Raw genomic sequence first — 24925 nt, 5'->3', positions numbered from 1 at the left:
TGTGGTCGGGTCTGAAATATGGCAATATTAAGAACTAATAAGTCTTTATTTTCAAAAAGAACAGTTATCATATACATTGGGAGGAAATGGATGGTATGTAAAAACTGCAAGGACATGTACGTCATCCTTATATTGCTTCATGGGCATTTCATGGGCTTCATTTAGCTCTCCCCTACATTAACAATATAATTTCAGAAAACATTCTGTACATAACCATGTGTGCTGTGCAGGAGAATTAAGTATTTCTGTGTCTCTTCTCTAACTTGAGTCTACAGTCCAGTGGTTTGCTACACAATTCATACAGAAATGCTCGCTTTGTAGAACTGCACATGTATGGTTTTCTACAGCCAAAGCTCCTCTACAACTTAAGACTTTCAGACTAAAATCTGATTGGAAAAAAGGGGAGACACACCTAGTAGCACCTAGATAACACCACGTATCCAGAGGCATAATAAAACCTTTACTTGGAAGTATTAGGAAAAATGAACACAAAACTAGAAGGCATATTGTGGCACTTCTGCTGATGAGGCATGTTGTAGTCCTCACATCACCCTTTATTGAAACTCAGTAGTATTAGGGTTGCACCAGAATTAGCACAATACTGTATTATTAAGAACACAAGGATGTTTTCCTATTGCAAAATGCAAAACAAAATAAACATGAGGACTTATATGCTATAGCATTGCAAGTCCACTATCATCAGTCAATTTCAAAAAGTACACCTTCTCATGCAAGCCCACCAGTTCTGTACAACTTGTAGTTGTATTTTCATACTAGACAAAGTAGTATGAGCCCTTAAGATGGCAGCTGTGATTTGGACTACTTCAGATTCAGGCAGGATACACACAGAAGACACAGTCTAGCTGGAGGGGAAACATTAAATGGCTCCAACAGTGGTACAACTTACCTCAGCAATCTTCAACACTGAGCTCCCATTCAGCTCAAACGTGGAGGTATATGTTATACAGAGCAAGACCTTGAATCAAAAGAGAGGAAAGAAAGAAAGAAAATTTAAATTTCATTTGTTATTGCTTCTCTTCCCCATTCATGCATTTTCAGCTACCTCTCTTTTCGTTTTTAGAGTAGATATCAGAAGCTTTTCAGCACCACGCTACTGGAATAAAGGGGTTGGCAATATCAAGGAACTTAGTTGCTTCCTCCTGAAAAGTTGCAACAGTTGGCACCAGAGGCGTAGCCCAATGGACTACTTATCAGCCTCGCACATCTGGCCAAGGAATCTGTCATCAATCTCAGCCTTGAAAACCAGTTGATAGCCAAAATCTATTTATACTTCACCCACAAGCTTTCCATGATTTATAATCAGACCATTCATTTATTACTGCTAGTGTGACAAACGAGGGAGGAAAAAATGTATGAAATACAAATTATTATCAGATGACACAGACGCATGTATTATGTGAAACAAGCCATTAATTGCCACTTGGCACAGAAAGGACTTCCAAGCCTTAGGATATTTCCAGTAAGTATACTGTAGTCACTTGATAATGCACAGTAAAAAGTAATTCTCAGACTCCAGTTCACAAGGGATTAGGAATGAAGGTAGTGTTGTATGATGTTTTCACCATCTGGCAATGTCCTTCCTTCCACCTTACTCTCTCCCTCATCTCCCTTTCCAATCCCTCCAGCACTATGGAAGACTGATAGAGTCTGATCTACTGTCCTCTTTCTTTCTTCACTGTGTTGCCCTTTCCACAGTAAGTTGGAACAATAGAAAATTACTGTAACAGTTTGAAGGAGCAAGCTGGATCACCTCCCATTTGCAAGTCGCATCACCTCTGTAGATCATGATGATCTCTACAACCATCTCAAAGTCTTCAAAAAGAACAAAGGAACCACAGACAACTCTAGTACTTCTTAAGCAAGCTGAAGCCCCTGAACCTTCCTCAATAATACTTAATCTCTGAGAGAGTTCTCCTCCTTGCTGTTATTTTGCACCATAGGAGAAAAATCCATTACTAGGAAACAAGCATTTAATAATTTTAGGGCAATTTGAACACTAAATACAAAAGAAGCTCTGAGCATTATCTGTTTGCTCTTACATGTACAGACAAAGTGCCTGCCCACAGATGAGTGCATCATTTTTCTGTAGAACATAAATAACCTCCTTCACATTTTGACAGTCAGTGTGAAAAGTTTCTACCCACTGAAATACATGGTATCTTTATATATATATATATATATATATATATATAAAGATATTTTTTTTTTTTAATTTATTATTCTTTACTCTTTTCAGCAGAAGAATTGCATTTCGCTACAGGTTATCACACCTTATCCACAATTTATTTGATTGCATTTTTATAATAAAAAGAAAATACTGGCCAGGGCCTTGTTCCTATTCTTAGGAAAGATGATTATACAACCAGAAGTGTTCCAAGAACAACATTATGTAACAGCAGCTTTATATAGTTTATATATGATATCTAGCCCTGATTCACACTCAGTTCTTTGTAAGTAGATGCTGACAGATTTGGACAAACACTAGAGGTAATGAGAAATGAAAAGGACATGCTACTCTTGCGTAGTACAACGGTTGTGTCCTATCATTTTTTTTTTTTTTTTTTTTAACATATTTAGCATTTAGCTTTAGAGATAAACAGTTTCTAAGCCAACTTTCTTCACAGTTTTCAAAATCACAGAAACATACAAAGTTATCTGCCAGACTCTGCATATTCTTGGCTTACTTAACTTGTTCCCATCCTCCCTTACAAATTGTTTCTAAGATCTGGAAGACAGTTTCTGACCATGCACAAGACTGCCCTCAGCTATGATTGCTGTCAGCACTGCTGCAGAGCTCATTTACAGTCTCGGCAATGTTCCAGGCACTTAACTCATGTTTTCCCATTTCAATGGAACAGGATGACAGCAGTTTTTTCTGAGATTACTGGATGAAAGATGGGATTAAACAAACAAACAGCCCTTAATCATTCAGATGCACTACAGACACCGATTCTCCAGACAGTATATCCCTGTGGTGGGTTAACCTTGGCTGGCACCCAGGTGCCTACCACGCTGCTCTCATTCCCCCTCCTCATTACGATGGAGAGAACAGTGATGAAAAACTCACAGCCATGATAAAGACAGGGAGTTTGCTCACCAATTACTGTCGAGTAATTTAATTGACTGCAAATTAGTAACAGAGTAGGATACTGAAAAAAAACAAACAAAATGCAAACTACCTTCCCTCCTTTCCCCGCTGCTCTTCTTCCCAGACTCAACTCCCCCCAAGCAGTTCAGGGGAACAAGGCTGCAGTCAGTCCATAATGCTTTATCTCTATAGCTCCTTCATGGTCATCCTCTGCTTAAAGTGGGGTCCTTCCCATAGGATGCTGTCCTTCTTGAACCAATCCTGTGTGGGTTTCCCACAGGCTGCAGCTTTCCATGCATTGCTCCAACACAGCTCCATACTATGGGGACCACCCTTCAGGCACTGTTCCAGCATGAACCCCCAAGGGCAGAGCTCCCTCAGCCCTTCCCCACCACAGGCTCCATTCCACGAGCTGCAGCTCAGGCTCAGGCTGTGGGGCTCTCCTTGGGCTGTATACCCTTCAGGACACATCCACTGCTGCACAGCAGATTCCTTCATGTCTGCATGGGGAGATCTCTACACAGCGCCTGAGGGCTGCAGAGGGACAACCTACTTCTCCATGGGCCTCTCCTGGGCTGCAAGGAGCTTCTGCTCCACTTCTGGAGCACCTTCTACCCTCCTTCTGTGCTGACCTTGGGGGCTGTAGGGCTGTTTCCTCACATCTTCTCATTTCTCCCTTTCACAGTTGCAACATTTTTTGCCCTCTCTATAAATATGTTATCAATGAGGCACAACCAGCATCACTCACTAGCCCAGCTCAGGGCAGCAGCTGGCTTGTTTTGGAACTGGCTCCTATGTGACACAGGGCAGCTGCTGGGTCCTTCACACAGAGGCCACCACTGCATTACCGTACTACCAGTGCAAATCCAACGCAATCCCAGAGGCTGCTTAACTGCTCACGATACTAATTCAAGCAGTCTATATTTAAAAAGTTAAGAAAAGAGACTTTCTTATGCAGTGACATTTTGTTTTCACAACCACTTGTACTGGAGGTGAAAAAACATTTATATTACAAAGCTTTTCCTAGTACCACTTCTACTACAAAACAAAGTTGAAAATCAGCTTCTGCTTTGCATCACTGTGGTGAAATCTTAATTGGTATGGACTTTAAAACAACCTTTTGTTTTTAGAGGAGCTCAGATAACTGTAGAGATAATTTCAAAAAAATCACACAACCTCTAGGATGTTATAACAGGCTTGTATTATCTTGCAAATGCCTGGATGAGATCAGATTTCCGTAAATGGCCTACCCATAATGAAAACATTAATTTTAATTACTGTTGAAGCTCTGCCTGTCATAGAGCAAGAAATACGATTCCCACTCCTTGGAGTCCCAGGATACCAATTGTAGTATAAGATTGCACACACAGGCAGTTTTCACAATAGGTAAGAATGAAAAAAAAGTGCTTCTACACTGAAAGTTAGTAGACACAAAATGACTTACAGTATTCAAACTGAGGTGGAATTTAACTTACATTACAGTGTCTATTTTAAGGAGATCTCTTACAGAGGGAACATTTAGGTTATGAGAGTGCTAAGTGCTGCCAGCCAAGTTCTCCAAGTGCTTAGTACATATTTGTAGTGAAAGGCAATTGTAACACTGAAGAGCCTATGGTGGAATCATGAACTCAACAAGGTGTGGAAGCAAGCAAGCAGTGCCCCCAGGACAGTGAAGGAGGGCAAAGGTACAAATCTTAAAAATAATCGTAATCTACGATGACAAAAGGATGCTTCATCAATTCACTGCATTTAAGTGTGCAAGTCCAACATCAAAACACCAGTGACACCATTTTACTCTTCCAGCAAAGTCCCATTTTAACATCTGTGTTTCTTATATCTGGGATGCATGCAGTCACTTTAGACCTGAGAGAGTTGAATCTTGCAGCCATTTCTAATCTTCTTATGGGACTCATAAAATAAGTCCTGACTTAATTTACATGTAGTCTAGTAAAATATTATGCATTATATGCTTGAATGATTCCCAAAACTTCCTCCCCTAGAAGAGTAAAAACAATCAGAAAACAAAGTAGGACTACTCATCTTATTTAATAATTTGACATTTAAAACAGTCATACAGTATTTCTGCAAAATAGAACAGCAGATGTCTTTGTATTTGGCACAATAGCTACTAACCTGGCCAGGTTACATTCTTTGGCTCTGGAAGGAAAACAAGGGCTGAAGAAATAAAGTGCATTAATGAACTTATGCACACAGTGCCATCATGTACCACCATAGAAAACACAGTGAGTTTTTAATTATGAAGAGAAAGGAGGCAGTGTCTCCCATGAATTAGTAAGCCCATGAAAGGCCTTGCTATCACCAGCAACTGGTGCTCAGCATTCAGCATGCACCAGGGCTTCAAATGAAAGGGTAGTATCTGCTATGGAAGAGCCTCACAAATTATCAGTGGTGACACACTGAATGCTCCCAGATGACCGTGCTCATTAGTTTGCTAGACAAGAACAGAACTACTGCTGAGCACTATTTATGGTGGTATGAAACTAACTGAAACTTCTGCATACGTAGTACAGTTGTAGGAAGAAGTGATTTAAAGCAATTGCTTAACGGATATTTAACTGGCTTTCTTAATAGCTCTGACAGCGACCTTGTCATTAGAAATGTAATACTCAAGAGAAAGGAAGGTTTTTGAAGAAAATGAAAAAGTTGAGCAGCATTGCTAGGCTTGCATTTTGTACTTCACAGGTTACAATGTATTTAGGTACACTGCAGTACTTCATGAACCCGAAGACAGTTCAAGTGAGCAAAAAAAAAACCAAAAAAACCAAAAAACAAAACAACAACTGAAAGATGACAAAGTTCTTACGCTCCTTTTCTCATGAAGAATGACATTTTAAAGAGAGATTCAGGCACTTCAGTCATGAAGTAAGTGCTTTTTGGTCTATTTGCTCATGGTGCTGCGAAACTCCCTTAAAATAGAAGAGGTAGTATAATATATGAGTCAAAAAATGGAAAAAAGAGGCCAAAAAATGGAAAAAAAAGTAGGGGAAAAGTGTAAAAGGATGAGAAAGACTAATAGCATTGGGGGGGGGAGGCCCCCAATGAAAAAAGGTAAAAAAAGCAATTAACTAGTAAAACCCAAAAGAAAGATAATTATAGTAAGGAAGTTATAGGTGGGGCATCTAAAAACAAAGGAAGTCAAAACATCGATCTGTTCCATGTATCTTTATAACAAATATTCTTAAGGCAACCGCTTTACATACGCATAAGTAATTACATGTTTGAGTATTCTTTCCTTGCTACAATTTATGCTAGTACTAAAAAAAAATAAATGGTTACAGCATAACTGTAACATTTAGAAACTATAAGAAAGGGAAAAGCCCAAGAAAGGAAGTTAGCGACCACCCATTCGTAGAGACTAACATAATCTGCATGCATATGCAATAGCAATTTTGCTATTTTTCTTGACACAGCACAGAGGGTTTTTTTTTTTCCTGCACTAGATTACTTTGTTTAACCACACTGCAAATTACACTGATTGCCCTAAGTATTACTTAGACAAATAAAAGAAGCATATTGAAGCCTCTGCTTCTCAGCTGCAATACCTTCCCACTGAACTCACTTCCATCCAGAAAAATGAAGCTACTTGTATCCACCCACAGCCAAAAAGGAAACAAGAACAAATGTATTCCCTGGCTGGAAGATTTTGCCATTTACTGAATTTTTTTTGGTAGGAAAAAGAGTTGTGAATTTCCTTACACTCAGATGCACAGATACATGGGATACATGCAAGGTTTCAGCGAAATTACACCAAGAGAACTTTTGTGTGACAATGTACTTCGGGACAGCCAATTTGAGCTCACTGTTTCAAGTCACCAGATTTTTATTTATTTTTTATGAGAAAATAGCCTGAAGACAACCTAAAAAACACACAGGCTTCCTAGCCTTTCAGAGCACTTCACCATGACCCAGGCCATCTCCTGACCTTCATCCAGGAAAGAAACGATTAAAAAGCCAGATAAGTTGTCTTCGTGGTTGCTTGGCACTATAATGTATAAACAATAATGGCCAGCTGCGGGGGAAAGATGAAATGGCAATATATGAAAGTTAAAGGGTTTCTGTACTTGGCTTTGTGATCATGCAGTGTCATTATGGTTTACTTCCTTAACAGCTAAGCGATCCCCAAGTTCCTGGTATACATCTAAGACTAAAGCCTGTAGGAACTTGTGCTTCCCCTCCATGCTGAACGGCTGTTAGTTTCCAGTGCTGGATACTTGCTACTTTCCATATAGCACAGGGAAATCTGCGGGTACGACTCAGAGACACACTGCTTGCATATGTGGCCTGGCACAGAACAGCTCACTGATAAGACTCCAGCACTGTTGAACTTCCACCATTTCTCCTTTCTGAGACAGTTTTTCTTCAAAATCAGCACTCATGCAAAAGATGCCAGTCACGAGCCCTTCAAAATAACAAACAAACCTGCACAGACAGCAAAACCTATGCAATATTTGATGAAAAGCATTTTTGATCAAATTTTGCCCCTTCTGTCTTACCCATACTACAGACTGAAGGAGGAGTGACCACAGAGGGCCAAAAACCCTGCCCTCTTATCCTTCCAGTCTTTTGCAACCGTTATGGAGAAGGCTTGGGTATTTAACTCAAGACTGTGGATTTTGCTATGATGGTTGAGCACCTAAAAACTGGGGGAAGGGAGGGGGTTATGACTTTATAGGAACATCACAATCTTAATTATGAGTACTAGGCATTCACTACAGTCCTAATTAATTCAGGAAAGAATGAGCTTATCTCGAAATACACAAGGTAGGTTACCCAGTTCATTGGAATTAACCTGGTTACCTAAAATTAAGAATTTAAAAAAAAAAAAAAAAAAAAGAGAGAGAAGTGAACCCAAGAGAGTCTAGATTTGCAGTTGGCCTACATTGCAACAATTAAAATTATGGAAAGGTTGAGCAGGGGGGCCACTAAAAACCCTAGCATAGCAAGATGGGACTGACTGCAGACAAGAATCCTGCGTGCACAACATTATGCAGGTTTTTGCAGACTCCTCTCTTTTCAGGATGCAGACTTATCACATCTCTAAATTACAGACTGGACAAAAAAATAGTTATTGGACATTGCTCATATCAGGCACCACTGTTGCCAGTAATAATGAACACATTCTGGTGAAACTTTCATCTGTAAATTTTCAGCATTTTCTTCTTTCTTTTTCTTATTTTTATTTTTATTTTTTGTTGTTCTCATTAATATGCATTTCAAGCCAGTTCTGCATTAAAGCATGAGAATAAAGATGGACATTAATTTTTTTACTGCATACGAAACAGGGCCCTCCCTGCTCATAAAGAGAGTAGAATGCAATTTGTATTGCAAGTGATGTTGAAAAATGTTCCCAACAATGTAGTGCACAAATGTATCCAAAGGGAAAAAATTACCTGTAATCACAGAGTTATTTATTAAAATGTATTAATTAACAGCAACTATTAGTAATTAGGTTGCTGATTCACATTCATCAGTCATAATTTTACTGCTGCACCAATGAACGCTTATTTTTAAATGTGCTCTGGAATCACTTTTTATTCCTAAATAAAACCATTACACATGCCATGTCACAAAGTATAGAAAACTTAATGTATATATACATTCTTAAAACCAAGTTGTTTCAGTCCAGCTATCCCGTCCATTTTATTGCACAAGTCAAGAAAGAGCAAAACAGTTGCAAATAATATTATACTGAGCAAAAATCAAGGTGTATGTGGAGAGATATATTCCATAAACATTTAAGCTTAAAACAGTGGGAAGATATCCATGTTTGTGAGAGCTTATTATGTTTATCAGCTCACTTACCAGCATCCAAAGTAAATATAACCGTCCAGAGAGACCAAGATTTTAGACTTATGCTCAGTCAACATTTCAGATCAAGCACTTTAGAACTATTTTTCAAATGCCTAGTAAATTTTTCTCTACCACAAATGGCCACAGTAAAAACCAACCAAACAGCTTCTCTTCCTCCTTGCTGTCTCGGAAAAAATAATTACAAACATTCAATCTAAAACCAGCATTTCAGAGGCAGAACTATTTTCCATTCCACCTGCTCTTACAGAACTCAGATTTCATTTCTGACTGTAGCCAAAACCAAGAACTGAAGTCCCAGAAAGAGCTGTCTAATACTGTTGCTGGAGAGCTCCCAAATGCTGTATTAATGCAGTGAAGAGGTACAGAGGAAAGATTGCTGTAACACAGCCTATTTAGCAAGGGTTCATTAAATCTCATTCAAAGCTTAGAAAGAGTTTTTTGGCTGAGTGTTCACTGAAAGTCTACAGAATAAAAACAGAAAAATTATGCTTGTCAGCAATAAGACACCTAAGACACTAACAAATGCAAGCAAGAGTCACTGGGAACAAACTAACCTTTCCTAAATGAAAATGCTGTTCATTGTGGGTAAATACAGGGATTAGAAGAGTCTTCCCTCAAGCAAACATGGAAGAACAGATTCTTGTTCCGGGAAATACACAAGTCTATTTCAAAAAACACCACAAGCACAGTAGCAGAAATACCAGGTAAATGAATCTTCTCAGAAATTTTCAAAGCTGAATTATGCCTTTCTTGTTTCCTGCCAATGCCCGTTGTTTTGTGGTTTATGCACCTTATCTGGAGAGCTTACTTCTGAGTGAGGACTCACCTACTATCTTGCAATTGCTCATTGAGCTGCTTTTTTTTTTTTTTAATATCTTCTTATTATTTTAGAAAAATACTATCACAGACAGATAAATGCACAGAAAAAGGCACTGCATTGTTAAGGCAGCTGTCAAATTGTAAGTGGAAGTCGCTGTAACTTCAGTAAAAAGGGGGAAAAATCATCATGGCTTCAGATTCTTTCCAGCCTAGCCTCTTCCTTCATGCTACATTTCCCCTGCTTTGGCACCAGAGTTGTGTTCAAAGCTAAATTCTAGCTCCTCTAGCTGAAGAATTACCAAAAAAAAAAAAAAGAAAAAAAAAAAATCAAAGAAAAAAGAAAATGCTCAGCTACATATTAGTTTCACTTTCTTCTGCTGGTCTGGCCATATCCAGTAGCACTTTTGTCAATATTGTATGCGCTCTGGCAAACAAAGGTCTAATTAAACAAAGCAGAAGTACTTCAGCCAGTTTAAAGCACCTGAAGCCAGAATTTAAAAGCAGCTTTAAAATCAAAAAAGAAACCAAGATCCTCCATACCCCACAACCATACCCAAACCCATATTTATATTCAGACAAGAGTTTCTCCAGGAATTCTTTCTGCTGTAAATTACTTGCTTGCTCATCTAGTGCTAAGGCCAGCAAAATATTCCTATTCTTCAACACAAGATACAGCGTTGCTTTTCACTCAGTTATAATGCAGCCCTATGTCACGAAACCAAATTATTCCTATAACTGAGCCAGCCATACCACTGGTCTGTTGTGAAGGGTGTTACTCCCCTTCCACCCCCCAGTTTTGCCTTATAAATCTGCAAACATATCAAAGATCACTGAGTCACTTCGATGCATCACTAATAAAACTGATAACATTTGATTAGTGATAACAGAGCTCTCCCTCCCAGCTTACACAAATACTATAATGTAAATATGCAAGTAAAAATACTCATATTATTCCATTTTTAACTGCAATCAACTTACTGGCAGATTACAGGAAGATCAACAAGGTACTGTATAACTGTGTGATTTTCCTTTCCCTTGACACAGTCAGCTGAGCATAGGAAAACCACAAACAGGTTCAGCATACATGAGGTTTTTCAGAACGATAATGAAGTATCATGGCAACAAGGTAAATGTTAAAGTGGCCTTGCATCAGGTCCATTGTTTCTGCTGATCACGCTTTTCTGATTACTTGGTTTCTTAGCATCTTCAAACATGATTTAAAACACATAAATAAGCTTAATTTAATTCTCAGTGTGAGAATAAATCGCTGTCAAAGTATGTTAGAGGTACAGAGAATACGCATACAGCATAGTCACTGAGATACTCTAAAGACATACAATGCTTGGCACGTAAACAGCATGCAAGTCTCATACACCATTGACACCTTTCATTAGTATATGGGAAATCTAATGTAGCCAGTATGCCTCTGTTTGTACCTAGTGCACATTCACGCCAGGAAGTTTTAGCCTTTTCCCTTTCCTCACAGAAAAGACCAGAAGACCAGACTTCTTTTGGGCACACTACTTCTGTTCACATAGAAATTGCCCGGTACTTACTAATATATTAACAGTGTTCTGCAAAAGGATGAGCAAGAACTTCAGAGTAACTACTCCGAATTTTCTCCCACATAATTGCTCTGAATGAAACACCTAAGGGAGAGATGCAATCCGTGGCTTATATCCAGAACAACTAATGATATTGCCAGCAATCTCTAATCTGCAGTTTAATTTAGTATTTGCTTATTACATAGAGTAAGATTCCACTTCTGAACAGTTTATAGAAAGGCCAAAATCACCTTCACCTATCACAGAAGAGATATCATGAGACATGAATCACAGAATGGTTTGGATTGGAAGGGACCTTTAAGATCATCTAGTTCCAACCCCCTGCTACAGGCAGGGACACCTCCCTCTAAACCAGGTTGCTCAAAGCACCATCCATCCTGGCCTTGAATGCTTTCAGGCAGGGGGCATTCATAACCTCTCTGGGCAACCTGTTACAGTGTCTTTGAAGGCTCTGAGCATTACTTGACAGCTGTATTTCAGCAGTATTAATCTTCTCTGGCTACCCAAGATGTAATTCAGCCAGTTTCCAGCCTTGCCCTCAACACTACCACTGTGCTGTTTCTGTGATCCTCCAATATAGGAATCTGTGGAGCATGCCATGACACTCACTCTTAAAAATAAGGATGACCTGGTACCTAGCCATAAACTGCTGAGTGCTGTTCCACTTCTACAGCAGTGGCCTCAGCTGTTCAATTTCCTCAGTGCTGAAAGACATCCAGCAAGAATTCCTTTTCATTCGCTTACAGCAACCACTACAGTTTTCCTATTCCATTTATGCCTAACGCTGTCCCTTTTAAATAATATTTGATTACTTATATAAAAACAATATATAATTTTTGAGTAATAATAATAATTAATAGTTCCAAAAAGTGTATCAAAGCAACTACCTGCACTTATGTCTATGTCTTGTGTTCCTTCTTCTACTACCAATCCCAATTTGCAGATACCTGAATGTAAAAACTTTACACTGTCTCCCAAGCTCATCAAATCCCTTCACACACATACACAAAACAGATGAATGACAAAGAATCATATAGATAAATATTCAAAGCATTTACTATGGATAATCAGCAAAGTGTGAATTTCTGATGGACACTTGCCAGAAGTGATGGAAGATATTTTGGATATGACTTCCCAGATAAGCTTTAAAGTGTTTCAGGAGCTCAGGTGCCAGCAAGTTAAAGTGAGATTTTACACTCCTGTATTTCCATTGCAGACTCTGTTTTACATGACTAAAAGCTTTTGGTTGCACTGTCAATACCTGTGAGGCTACTGTGACCATGCAGCAAGCCACAAAGAACCAGGCTGGAAACACTGCTGACCCAGTTTCATACAGACCTCACGTTCAGGAGCATCTAATATCTGCAATGCATAAAAATGTGTTTGAGAACCTCTGGATGGAGTAACCCAGTCTAATGTGTGCTTGTATGCTGACCTTATGACACTATTTAGCAGATCTAGGGATTAAAATTCATCTTTGAGACAAGCTGCTTGAAATCCTGAGGACTTTGCCACCTTCCCAGACCTCAACTCCCAAAGGTAGTAGCAACTGCATCTGCAACCTTCAGGGTACAACATAAAAAGGATCTACTGCTTGAATTGGCTTTTAGGTAAGTCTCAGATACAAAGTCTCTTGAGCATTAAATGCTCTGTTTAAATCTTTTGACCCACTACTCTTCCTCAATGAACAAAAATCAAAGTTTTGCATTGTTCTTGGGATGTATATATGAGATCTGATTTTTACCTTTTATTTATACAGAACTTTAGGAAAGGACTTATACATTAAAATTTCACTCAGTAGAATGAAGACAATGTTTTCCTTACTTTTTTGCACAAAATGGGGGGTGAGCATTGCTTTTGGTGGTGGTAGTTGTTTGTTTCAGAAACAGTATGTAAATATTCCATTTATTTATTTTGCTTATTGCACCACTGTTTCAAAGAAACAACATTCACGAAGATCCTGATTCTGCAATACTCAAGAGGATAAAAACAAACAAACAAAAAAACCCAAAAAGTAAGAAGGTGCCAGCTCAGAAGTGCTGCCAGGTAACCCTTCACCTTTCTCACTACAGGCAAGAAAGAAGCATGCTGGGTTAGAGCTGTAGATCTGAATGCCTCAAGTTAAGCCTGTTTATAGGCAAAATCCTGCTTCCATAAAATGCAGTGACACACTGGAACAGATTTCCCAAGGAGGCTGTGGATGCCCCATCCCTGGAGGCATTCAAGGCCAGGCTGGATGAGGCTCTGGGCAGCCTGGTCTGCTGGTTGGCAACCCTGCACATAGCAGGGGGGTTAACTAGATGATCACTGTGGTCCTTTTCAACCCAGGCCATTCTATGATTCTATGATCCTCTTTCTCTCTTGCTAGGCTCAACCTCATGCATCTTCTGGCACAGAGTGCATGCTGCAGGCAAGCAACCAGCCTTCTTGGCAGAGTACAGCTAGTACAAAGAAGTTTCAAAGCAAGTAACATATATTCTTTAGTATAAGGATGTCACACATAGGTAAAAAAAATAAAGACACTTAGTCTATGCACTTGGAAGTAAACAACAGTCAAATAAGTACATTCAAACACGTAGATCAGTACTAGGTATGGAGAAGACACAAGAAGACCACCAGAAGAGTATTTTTTTTTCTATAAGAGAACAGCAATTGCACATAAAACCTCAAAGTACACATTTTACATCCAAACACATGGCAACCTGCCACCACCGCATAGTGAACTATGCCGGTATTGGAAGTCATTATTTTCATGGCAGTACTAGCAGGTTATAATACACCAACTACAACAGGGCAAGGAAAATTCACAGCACTTCCCTTCCAAAACTATAGCTCCTGATATCCAGGCTTCCTAACACACAAGCAGAAGAATGCTAAAGCATTTCTAGAGTAGAAAATGTTCACTGAGTATACAGAACAAAACCTCTCTTATGAATTAATCCAGGAACATTTTGATGACTAGACACATCATGCTCCACCATTAGCACTTTACAAAGGGGACACAAGCTAGTAAGGACCTATCCACATGTTACAAAATTACAAAACTGTACAGTCCAACTCACGAGCACTAACACCAAACACAAACTTCCAAATCTGCAAGTCATTTACCTGTGAATTACCATGGAGTGAATTGTTTGTCCTGTCTCACATTGTATTAACAGTAGCGGTCACAGTTCTTTCAATCTATCTCCTGTTTACCCAGGAAAACACAAACCAAGCAGAAATGAAAACGACTGACATCTGCCAACAGGAAGGAAGGAATCAAATACTGTCCTTATGGTGAAGATTTCCAAGACAACATCTAATTTGTTTGCTAATCCCAGCACTTACGCAGCCTCTGCTGCAAGAACTGACATGTGGGAAACACTAACCTTCATCACTTCAACCTGCAGATCTTCGTTGAGCGAAGGAGTCACTTTGACGGCATTCAGCATCTGATTAAGCAACTGTTTCTCATCCGAGTCTGTTTCCACGGATACAAACCTCTCATCAGACAGCAGCTTCTGTAGAGAGAAAATGGCAGTGCACAGATTGAACACAATACTGCCTGTGACTAATGCTGCCACTAACTACTATACCAAGCCTACTAATGTTGGTACTACAGCGGCTATGTTCCATATACAAAATTCAAAGTGATCCAGTAATATAAGGAAGTACAGCAAAAACTGGGGAACCCAAGCTGCAATGAAGGAAAAGTCCATATCTTTTGAACCTGCTGCCATTCCAGCAGTGTCTTTCCCACCCTGCCTTTGGAGCATCCATTATCAGCAACTGATGTGAGATCACAAACCATTCGAAATAATGCCTTCCATCCCTCCAAAACAATGTGGGAACAAAAAATAAAAAAATCCCCAAATAGGTTAGTGCCCTGACCTCAAACTAGTGCTAGCAGATACCCAGCTCGGTGGGAGACAAAAGATTCAGCTGTCTTCTAATTCTGAAAGACACAGAACACAAGCACAGTGGACATAGCATTTCTGACCACTGACACGTTTAGTGTCATTCAAAAGCTGACTTATCACGAATGCTATCAAATCCTCAGAAGGAGAGAACTGCTAGCAAATGAGAGGCATAGGAACCATAGGAAATACGGTACCCAGGAATGGATTCAATTCAGATTGATTAAGCTTCAGGCTAAGTATTTCAGACCAATCAGACTGGCTTTGTCTTGGAAAAAGTGCATCAGAGCCAGCATCTTCCAACAGCTGGAGATGTGTGAGACTGAGGGAATCAACATGAAAAATATTAGTGGGACATGAAAGATTTTCACTAGGATTTTGTGAGAGTCTATTTTCATGCTTGAAAGTGGGACTGATAGATAGAAACACTTAACTGAGCTCTTCATGTTACATTCTCACTTCCTCGAGCTAACCATGTCCCATTTCAAGAAGATTTCAGTTATTTCACACTTCTCCCATAAAAATCAACAAGTTTCTAAAAATAACTGCCTCTCACATTCCGGCTTCAATTTATTCACAACCAGTTCATGCCCATAAGTTCTTTTTCTACCCAAATAAAACACTGTTTACTCTTGCTGTTTTCCCTAAAGGTTTGTGGGCTTTTTGTTGTTTTTGTTTAAAAACAAAGAAACAAAAAAAATCAAACACCTCTGCTTTTGTTTACTGAACCTGAACAAACCAGGCTCTATCAGCATTCTACAACAATACTGAAAATATTTCAAAGACCGTAACAGCTCCAAATTCTTTTTAATGCACTCTCATGAAGAACAAAAAATTAAATCAGAATCACATGTTAGGTAACACATCAAGGGGACATAGCTATTGAAACAATTTCCTCAGGACTGTACTCTGAACTCCTCTTCTACATAGTCTAGAACCATTTCACTGGTACCTCCCGTTAGTGACAGCCTCTTGCAACAAATGCACTCAGGCAAATATTTTTCCAGAACTGTCTCTCCTAGATGATCCAACTGCAGAGAAAAACAACCTTGTCTTATTTTCCAGGAACAAAACGTTGCTCTGTCCCAGAACACTCTTTCAATAGTCCTTGTACTTTCTGCATGACTTCTGTCCTTAAGCTCCCTCCCAGCTTCAAGTCTGTAGAAGTAGGAATGAAGTAGTCCTATTTTCTATGCTTACACTGTTTTTTGTTTTTTGTTTTCCTGGGATAGAGTTAATTTCCTTCATAGTAGACCACATGGTGTTGTGTATGGGGTTTGTCAGCAAAACAGCATTGATATAAATAATATGTAAACCAATGTTTTAGCAATTAATGAACGGTGCTTGAACAGCATCAAGGTCTTTTCTGTTTCTCATACTGCCCTGCCAGCGGGTAGGCTAGGAGTGCAGAAGAAGTTAGGAGGGAACACAGCTGATACAATTGATCACAGCTGACCAAAGCAATATTCCCTACCATATGGTGTTGTGCTATGCAGGAAAAGCTGAGGGGAAAGAAGGAGAAAAGGAGCAGAGGAAAAAACTATGGCATTTATCTTTCCAAGTACTCTTAAGGCAAAACTCAATTAGAATAACTTTAAAGAAAATACATTTTTTTTTTCCTAGATAAAGCCTCACACCACAATGTTGTGCCTCCATATGGATCACTTCCTCTAACAGTATGCCTGATATCTTATATGCAGAGTTAAGTGAATTTGAACTTACATCCTTACACTCCCCAAACAAATCTATGCTTACTCTTCGAGAGAGAAGCTTCTTATTGAAAAACAGTAGCAGGCATTTCACAATTCAGCAGTGTACCAGTTTCTTCCACAGCTAATCTCTCTCAAGTGGTAAGAATTTACTGATGCATAGCTATTTGTCCAATTAAAAGAAAGGTAAACTGTTTTAATTTTATACTGCCAAATGCTATAGTGCCTTTTTGTTTCTCATGCTTTGCTGTTGTTTTCGTCTGCAATTTCAAAAACATTCACATCCAGTGATATTGAAAAAAACATGTGAAAAAAACCCTGCAAATAGCTTCGGGATCTTTTATTAACTTCTTCATCACTTCACTCTAGTTTCTAAGAAACTAAGCAGCTGTAAGGTAAGGCTTCCTGAGGACCATGCAGAGGGCACAGAGCCACGTGAGGAAGACTACATCTCCATCTCATGCTGAAAGTCAGGAACTCCCACCTATGTGCAGAACATTTCAAGCCTCTACAGAATCAGCAGCCTTCAATTGCACTCTAAATTCTGAATAATGTTACAGAAAAATGAACATCATTGTTACATCCACCAGAAGACAGACACATCTTCTGTAGCATTTTTCCAAAAGAAAAGCCTAAATTTCCTTGATGCCCACTACCTACTTAACACCCCACTCTTAAGCCATACCTGCATCCCTGCAAGAGCCTGCTGGGCCAACTTCATGCTCTTCGATTCCAGAGCCAGTTGGAGAGGAAGGAGACACTTCTCCCTGAAGTAAGAATAAATAAGCAAATAAATGTGAATGGGAACAATGGAATTAAAAATAGTATAAAAAAAAAAAACCAAAAAACAAACAACAAAACAAAAAAACAACAATGCTCCAGAAGGTCTGTATCACTGTCCATAAGATAGTAGTTGCATACAAGGAGAGCTTCACAACAACTCCATGAGGCACTTTTCCCCTCTAAAGAAAGCTAGCATATGTCCTCATGTACTTGTAAGAATGACTTTTTAAAGTGATATTCCACAAAATACTTCTCAATTGTTAGCCTTCTGTGTGCATAAATGAATGTGCAAAGCACAAAAAGAAGATTCACAGATCACTACTGACTCTTCATCTCAGCATTATAAGCATAAATACTTCAGTCACTTGACTTCTATTTCATATTTAGACTGCCAGAAAAGTTGTTTCAGACCCAACTTCTTATTTGTGAAGCTTTGGTCTAAGGCCTCCTTCACAGTACAGCGTGTCCTGCCATATTAGCAGCCCACAACCATAACCAGTGTAGACACAAGCAAATGGAGGAAAAAAAATAAATAATGGGGGATTCAGGTTGGACATTAGGAAATACTACTTCTCCAAGACTGTGGTCAGACACTGGAATGGGCTGCCAAGGGAGGTGGTGGTGTCACCATCCCTGGAGGTGCTCAAGAAATACTTAGATGTTGTACTGAGGAACATGGTTTAGTGAGAGATATTGGTGATAAGTGGATGGTTGGACTGGATGATCTTAGAGGTCTTTTCCAACCTTGGTGATTGATGAAATGCCTACACGTGAAATAGCATGTATGAGAACTATGATTAAGCTGTACCCTGATTATAGAATAACACAAACTTTTGCATGTTAAAATAAACCAGTGACCCAGGCAGTAGTTTAGATGCTTTTGACTCAGTACTCAGACACTGGATTTTTCTTGTTTGGAGAGCAAACCAATATTGCCTGGAGCTGTGATTGCTGCGACTTCTCTCTTTATTCCTTGTTCTACATCAGAGAGGATTTGCAGCATCTGGAGAACACTTAGCAACCATAAGCCCTTTCAAGCTAATCTTGCTCACTGGCAGGAAATACATTCCCAATAAGAGATACTTAGCCCATGTCTGACTGCAGTCTCCCTGAAGGTCTGCAACACTTCATTAGGTCACATATCATAAAGGCACTTATCTGTACCCACAGAGTCTAGTTTTGCACTTGTATAACAAGGTTTGCATATGGCAAACCATCCTGTGCCAGCCCTTGAGAGTCTTAGCTCTTCAAATGTCAGCATCATACCACAAAGACCCCCTTTGGAATCACCTGCATGAATTTTCCACTCTTAGAGACAAGTGTATAGTAGGCAAGAAGGAAAAGAAGATATCTAGTTGCCTGTTTTCTTGCCTAAATGCAAACTAAACAGTCCTGACCATCTGGAGCATGCTTCTGTTTTAAAATCTCAATGTATTCAAATTCACCCACCCTGGTATTCTCAAAACAGAGTCAGAATGTTTGGTCTCTGATCTGAACACCAAAATGAAGTGTTCTCCTTCATTTACTCTTCTTTCCTGTGAGCTGCCTTTGACCTGAATTCACTTAGTTTCAGTTGACCAAATGTTGAGTTATCTGTCAAAAAGTATATAAAATTAAAATTGATCAACTCCCTTACAATTCTTAAGGAACAAATTCTGATAAATTAAAACACACTATGCCACAGTGTATAATCTGCTTCTTTTGTAAGTTCTCCCGTCATAACTAACTAAGAAGTTCCAGGTTAGAGCAGTAATTGCTGCAATTTCAGACAATTGCCAAAGCTACCTAAAAATCATACCTTACCATTGTCTGCCCAAAACCTATTAATCTCCCTACAAAACTGGCAGTCTACAATCTGAACTTGCCTTTTTGTTTTGTTTTGATTAAATAAAGATGGGGTTACCAAACACTGGCTATTTCAGCTTTGGGGAACTCAGCTTGAAACTCCTCCAGCAGATCCTGTTTACAACAGAGACTGAAAACCCACTCTGAAAATCAACTTTATTGTGTGGATCCAGTTAGTATTCCTTTCTTTTCCTCCACCTTGCCCCAAAAGGGACACTAAGGCTACCCTTAAGGAGCACAGAACTGCTGTAGGCTCCTTGAAACGCAGCTCCCCCCTCTTTAACAACCAATTAAAGACTAGAGTCACAGGCACGGCTCAGTTAAGCAATCTAGTAAGCTTCTGTACTTGGCAAAGATCTCGAGACAAATCTGCAGTCTTTCTGTGTTTGTAAGTTCTTCCCAGTTATGGGAACTAGTAAAAGACCATCTGGCATAACACCAAAAGCAGCTTTTAAGATAATCCTGAATGGCACAGATTTCTAAAGAACTCTTGAGTAGACTCCCTGTGCATCTCAAAAGAGGTTTACAACAAAAAGGTAGTCAATTTGCTTCACTCAGAACACTCTGAGAAATGGGTAAGCACAAAGACCAATTTTCTCACAAAATCCTTTCTTGAATCATTCTTGAATCACTTTAGCTAGAAAGACCATTTAAAAAACCATAAGTTTCACATCTAAAACAGCTAAAACTATCTCACGTGTGGGAAACATCTCCTCAAGAGTTCAGTCACTGTGATACACAGAAACTTCAAAACATCTGATCCAGGGTTCAGACAGCAAACCTTCAGCCAGTACAGAACTGAGTATCACCAACGCATCTATTGTCTGCTTTGCCCAGACTTGGGAATACAGGTAGCATGCAGGTAAATTGTGAGAAGTACTGCTATGGCATGTCTCTAAACCAGGAAGTCATCTCCAACACAAAGCACATTCAAGTCTACTTGAAAATTCCTCAATATCAACCTCTGGGCAAACTCACATTTGAAATTAGTAGATTGACAGGTGCCAAAACATTAAATGCATTAAGTGGTATTCAAAGAGCCAGAAACACACCAAAAGAAATCTCAGTAGTGTATAGTACCAACTGCAGAAATGCTAAAAATTAGCAGTTGCTCTGTCCTGAAGAGGTGCAGGTCTAAATACCATATTTCTTTTAGACTTTCTACAGTTCACTGCAACAGTATTTAAATATTTGTGGGCATTACTAATGCACAACAAACTTCTTCTTGTATTAAAGTGGATGAGACTGGTAGTAGAGGAGGAAGTCAAGGCAGCCCTAAGTCACTGGACTGGATCCAGTTTAGTTTCATTATAATGAAGACAGGTGGGAGTTCCTATGGCTTACATGTAGCTACTCTGCACATCAGCATGTTGCCTGCCATCTGTCACCACACACTGTAATCAGCAGAGAACAACAAGAGCTGTTTCTTGAGATATTTCCCAAACTGAAGAGCAAAACATGACAAGCAGGGGGATGGAAATTAGAACAGATTCAATTAGCAGAACTTCTCATCCTTGCTAAAAATGTTTAATTGAAAAAAATCTAATTAAGGTAGCTGCAGCTACCTCTGTTCTCATTGTATTCTTCTAGAAAACAAACTGCACTGTCATTTCCTGTTCTTGTTATACACTCTGTCTATAAAACATCAGCATTTCCGTGCTATAGCAACAAAAAACCTGCAGAGATATCTCACAGTGTTTTATTAGCTTGACTATCTCCCACACTTCAGTTTGATCTGCTCTTTAAGTGCATCACTTGCTAGTATGAGAACACGGAAGGACAAGGAAGACAATCCTCAGAACAGAGATGATGACGTCAATAAAAAGAGTTGCTCCTCATTAAAGCGTACCCTTTAAGAACTGGTTTCAATAAGGTTGTGCAAGGGATAATGTAAGCCATAATTCAGTCTCAGAATGCAATTAAGAAAGGGATTAAGGCTTCCCCTTACACCTTGCAACTGTCTTATAATTGCAGCCTGTTTCCCCTTACACCTTGCAACTGTCTTATAATTGCAACCCAATCTTGTCATTAGATCACATTGCTTACTCCACTGTCTGCAGTACTGCATCAAGTCGATACATTCAGCTTGCATTGTGCTACACATGTAAGACACTTAATTTACATGAAGTTCTCAGAATAAACTAGTGTCCATTGATGGACTTCAAGCTTTAAAACGTATACATGTTTTCTGTTTATGTTACAGTGGAGAAACTAGTTTCACACTGGAACGCCCAAATTTACTTACTGACAAGCACAAGCGTGCATATATATATATATATATATATATATATATATATATACACATATAGATGCACATACCATCTTAAATCTGAATGAGATGAGTCAGGTACAACACAGAGAGGGGTATGAACACAAAGGGGCACTTCTGATCATTCTTTATCTCTCAGATTACACATATAAAGGATGTGGCAAGAGTTACTCCAGTAGAAGGGTTTGGAATAAGGATTTTTTCAAGACAAAGTAGTTGCACAGAAACAAAGCAGCTTTCCTAACCCAAATGTTCTCATTATAATCTGGTATAGCACATAAGCATAAGTTAGAATAGCATGAAGCCAGCCTCCTCCCTTGAAAACAAAGAGTGCCACCCACTGACTCTGAAGCCCAATAAATAAATAAGGGCTTCAAACACTAACTATTTGCACTGACAGATACTCCTTCACAAGAGACAGCAGCATTTTTAACAGTGGACCTTGCAACACGCAGAACAGAATAAGCAGAGAGATCCAAGGATGAAGATTCAGTCCTGCTCCTGCTTTGGCCATCTGGACTTTTGCCACTAGACCTCCATGGTGTGGGACTGAATCTCAAGAGGCCTGCCCACGGTCAAGCAGGAAGGCTGTGACAAGAACAGGTACGTAATCCACAACCAGTACCTGGAGAAGCACAGGTGGGTTCTGCTTGAGCTGCCCCACTCCACCACTGTCAGCTTCACAAACTGCAGAATGAGTCATGAGAACATAAGTAGCCTTTACATTCAGTACGCTGGGTTAAAATGACCTTTCTAAAAGTCTGAGTTTGCCATGGCTCATCAACCCACTTCTTTCCCTGCAGGTCTGTCACAAGGGATGATACAACAGGCCAGTCAAAACAGACTGCCAAAAAGGCCAGAACAAAAGAGGTGCCTGTTTTAAATAAGAGATCATAAAAATCTTTTTATCCTCATTGTACTGGAAAAAGCCTTCAGTGAGAAGAGAATAACGGCTCATTAATTCAATCTCATGATGAAAATTGTAATGAAAATAGGAAAAGGCACACTTAACTCTTTCTTGTGAGGGCCTGAATTGGTCCCAGAGCTCACCTAACCTCCGCTGTATTGACTGAGGGGCATGGGCACTAAAAATCAAGTGTTTGTTACTATCATAGAAGTTATTTCACAGAACCACAGATTTCCTTTCATTCAAATGGTGTAATCATATTAGCTTTTGGAAAATGGATTAAAAGGAGATTAAAAACAAAACATCACTCCGCATTATCTCCCCCCCGAAAATTACATAGGAGAAGAAAAATTCAGAACCTCGGGGCTGATAACCTTAGTTATCAGCATGCAATTTGCATTCCATAGAATAATTCACAACCCGTCAAAGAACAGATAATGACTTGATTCACCGCTGTTGCCATTTTCTGATAAGCTGTTTGCTAAGCAGCAGAACAATCATAGCCAAAGTCTGACGTTTTTTAGTCAGAGTAACACTGACAGTGGAGAAGAGCTTCTCAGTCCTGACAGCTTAAAATGAACAATCACAGCATGCAACACCATTAACCTCACTTACTCAAGCAGAAAATCTGGCCCACCATGAGAAAATAAGTGGTAAATATAAATTCTCAAAATTCTGGACATACTCCCAGCTGTTATCATTAAATACAGTAAAGAGAAACAAATATTATCCCCATAGAAAAAAAAACAAAACAAAACATGATTTTGTATAAAGCTCCAGCAGTGTCGATATGAACAGATGTGCATATAGAAGTAGAAACATCTGTAACATTTCTCTCCCTGTGATTGCTTGAAGAACCTTGACAAACAACTCCAAGAACTTCATTGTTCATAACAGAAGTACTAGAAACCTGGAGGAGGAATGGAAAATCAACACATTTTTTCAAGCAGCAACTCTTAGTGAAGATTCTAAATCCTTGCTTGCACGCTCAAGGTATTCGTTTTTTCTACTGAAGAAATATGGATATCCCATTCACAAAGAGAATAATAATCAAGCTAGAGAGGTTTGGAGCTTGCAGCATACAAGTACAGGGGTTCACAAGCCTCCACAATGTAGCAAGGCAGATCAGATGACTGCAACAGACACTTCTACTCAGATACAGTATTTTTGACAGTATTTGTAGAAATCCTAGAGCAATAGGATAAAAGACAAAGCTGAAGCCTTCTGATGAGAACTTTCCTTTTGCTTTACAAACCAAGGTATAGCATAACCTCCCTGCAATGAAGTGAACACGTCTCTGCAGTGAAGCATGTTGTATATGAAAGAAAACTATGATGGAGGGGAAAAGAGGGACAACGTTCAAACTTGACTTCATACAGTTCATTACTTAGAACTTCAACAATTATTCAGTTTGAAATGCTGAATGAGATTATAAGTAAAGATATATTGATATCAGAAAGGTTAGTTTTTATTATCTACATATTTTCCAAGACTAATACATATGCCCAACCAGCAGAAGAATAGGTCTATTCATGGAAAAGGCAAACATAAAACAATTAGATCTCCAGTTCAGCTGAGACAACAGAACTCATACCAGCTATAGTAGTTAAACAGTTCAGAGCTGTTACTCAGCTACACGGTGCTTTTAAGGTCATTCACTTCCTTGCTATACTTGCTAATAACATTTTGATTTCAACACGATGTTCCCAGAGAGTAGCTTGATACCATTCTCAATAACAAAAGAAAAAAAAAAAACAACACAAAACCAACAAATGTAAGTACACTGTGTACCTTCCATGAAAGAAGAAGAGAGACAACCAGATTGTACACAATATTGGAGTGGACAAGGCTGAAATAATAATCAGGGTGCTTCCACTCTCCAAAGATATCATGTAATCTCTGTGATACAGCACCACTCTCCATAAAAAAAAAAAAAAGATAATTGCCCTTTGTGCATGAGGTAGGGGAGACACTGTTCTCAACTCTGATGACACGTCTTCATTATAAAATAATCTGTATCCTTCAGCCGATCTTATTTATTAGCATTTGAATAAGCATAAAGATGAGGTGAGGGTCAGATACTCATTCTCAGAGAATACCTCCTGCCCAAGGGCAGAGCACTCACCGAACTACCTGAGCCTGCAATTCTAAAAGCTTATCAAGAAAAACAGTTCACACAGTTTCAGTG

The 24925-nt window shown here is 39.1% G+C and overlaps 1 protein-coding gene across 4 annotated transcripts in view; it reads right to left on the bottom strand.

Moving 5' to 3' along the window:
- The window catches only part of ARFGEF3 (ARFGEF family member 3), an 81353-nt gene that overhangs the window by 47621 nt on the left and 8807 nt on the right, over positions 1 to 24925 (bottom strand). For all 4 annotated transcript variants that reach the window (XM_042810898.1, XM_042810904.1, XM_042810910.1 and 1 more), the window contains exons 3-5: positions 17619 to 17700; positions 14697 to 14828; positions 908 to 976 (exon numbers count right to left, since the gene is read on the bottom strand). In XM_042810898.1, coding sequence (XP_042666832.1) covers positions 908 to 976; positions 14697 to 14828; positions 17619 to 17700 — 283 coding nt within the window. The remainder of the gene's footprint in view (positions 1 to 907; positions 977 to 14696; positions 14829 to 17618; positions 17701 to 24925) is intronic.

Source organism: Centrocercus urophasianus, unplaced genomic scaffold, assembly GCF_019232065.1.
Source record: "Centrocercus urophasianus isolate 14NV4802_14NV808 unplaced genomic scaffold, USGS_Curo_1.0 seq_10, whole genome shotgun sequence".
NCBI classification, from domain to species: Eukaryota; Metazoa; Chordata; class Aves; order Galliformes; family Phasianidae; genus Centrocercus; species Centrocercus urophasianus.
This window is presented reverse-complemented; position numbering and strand designations above follow the sequence as displayed.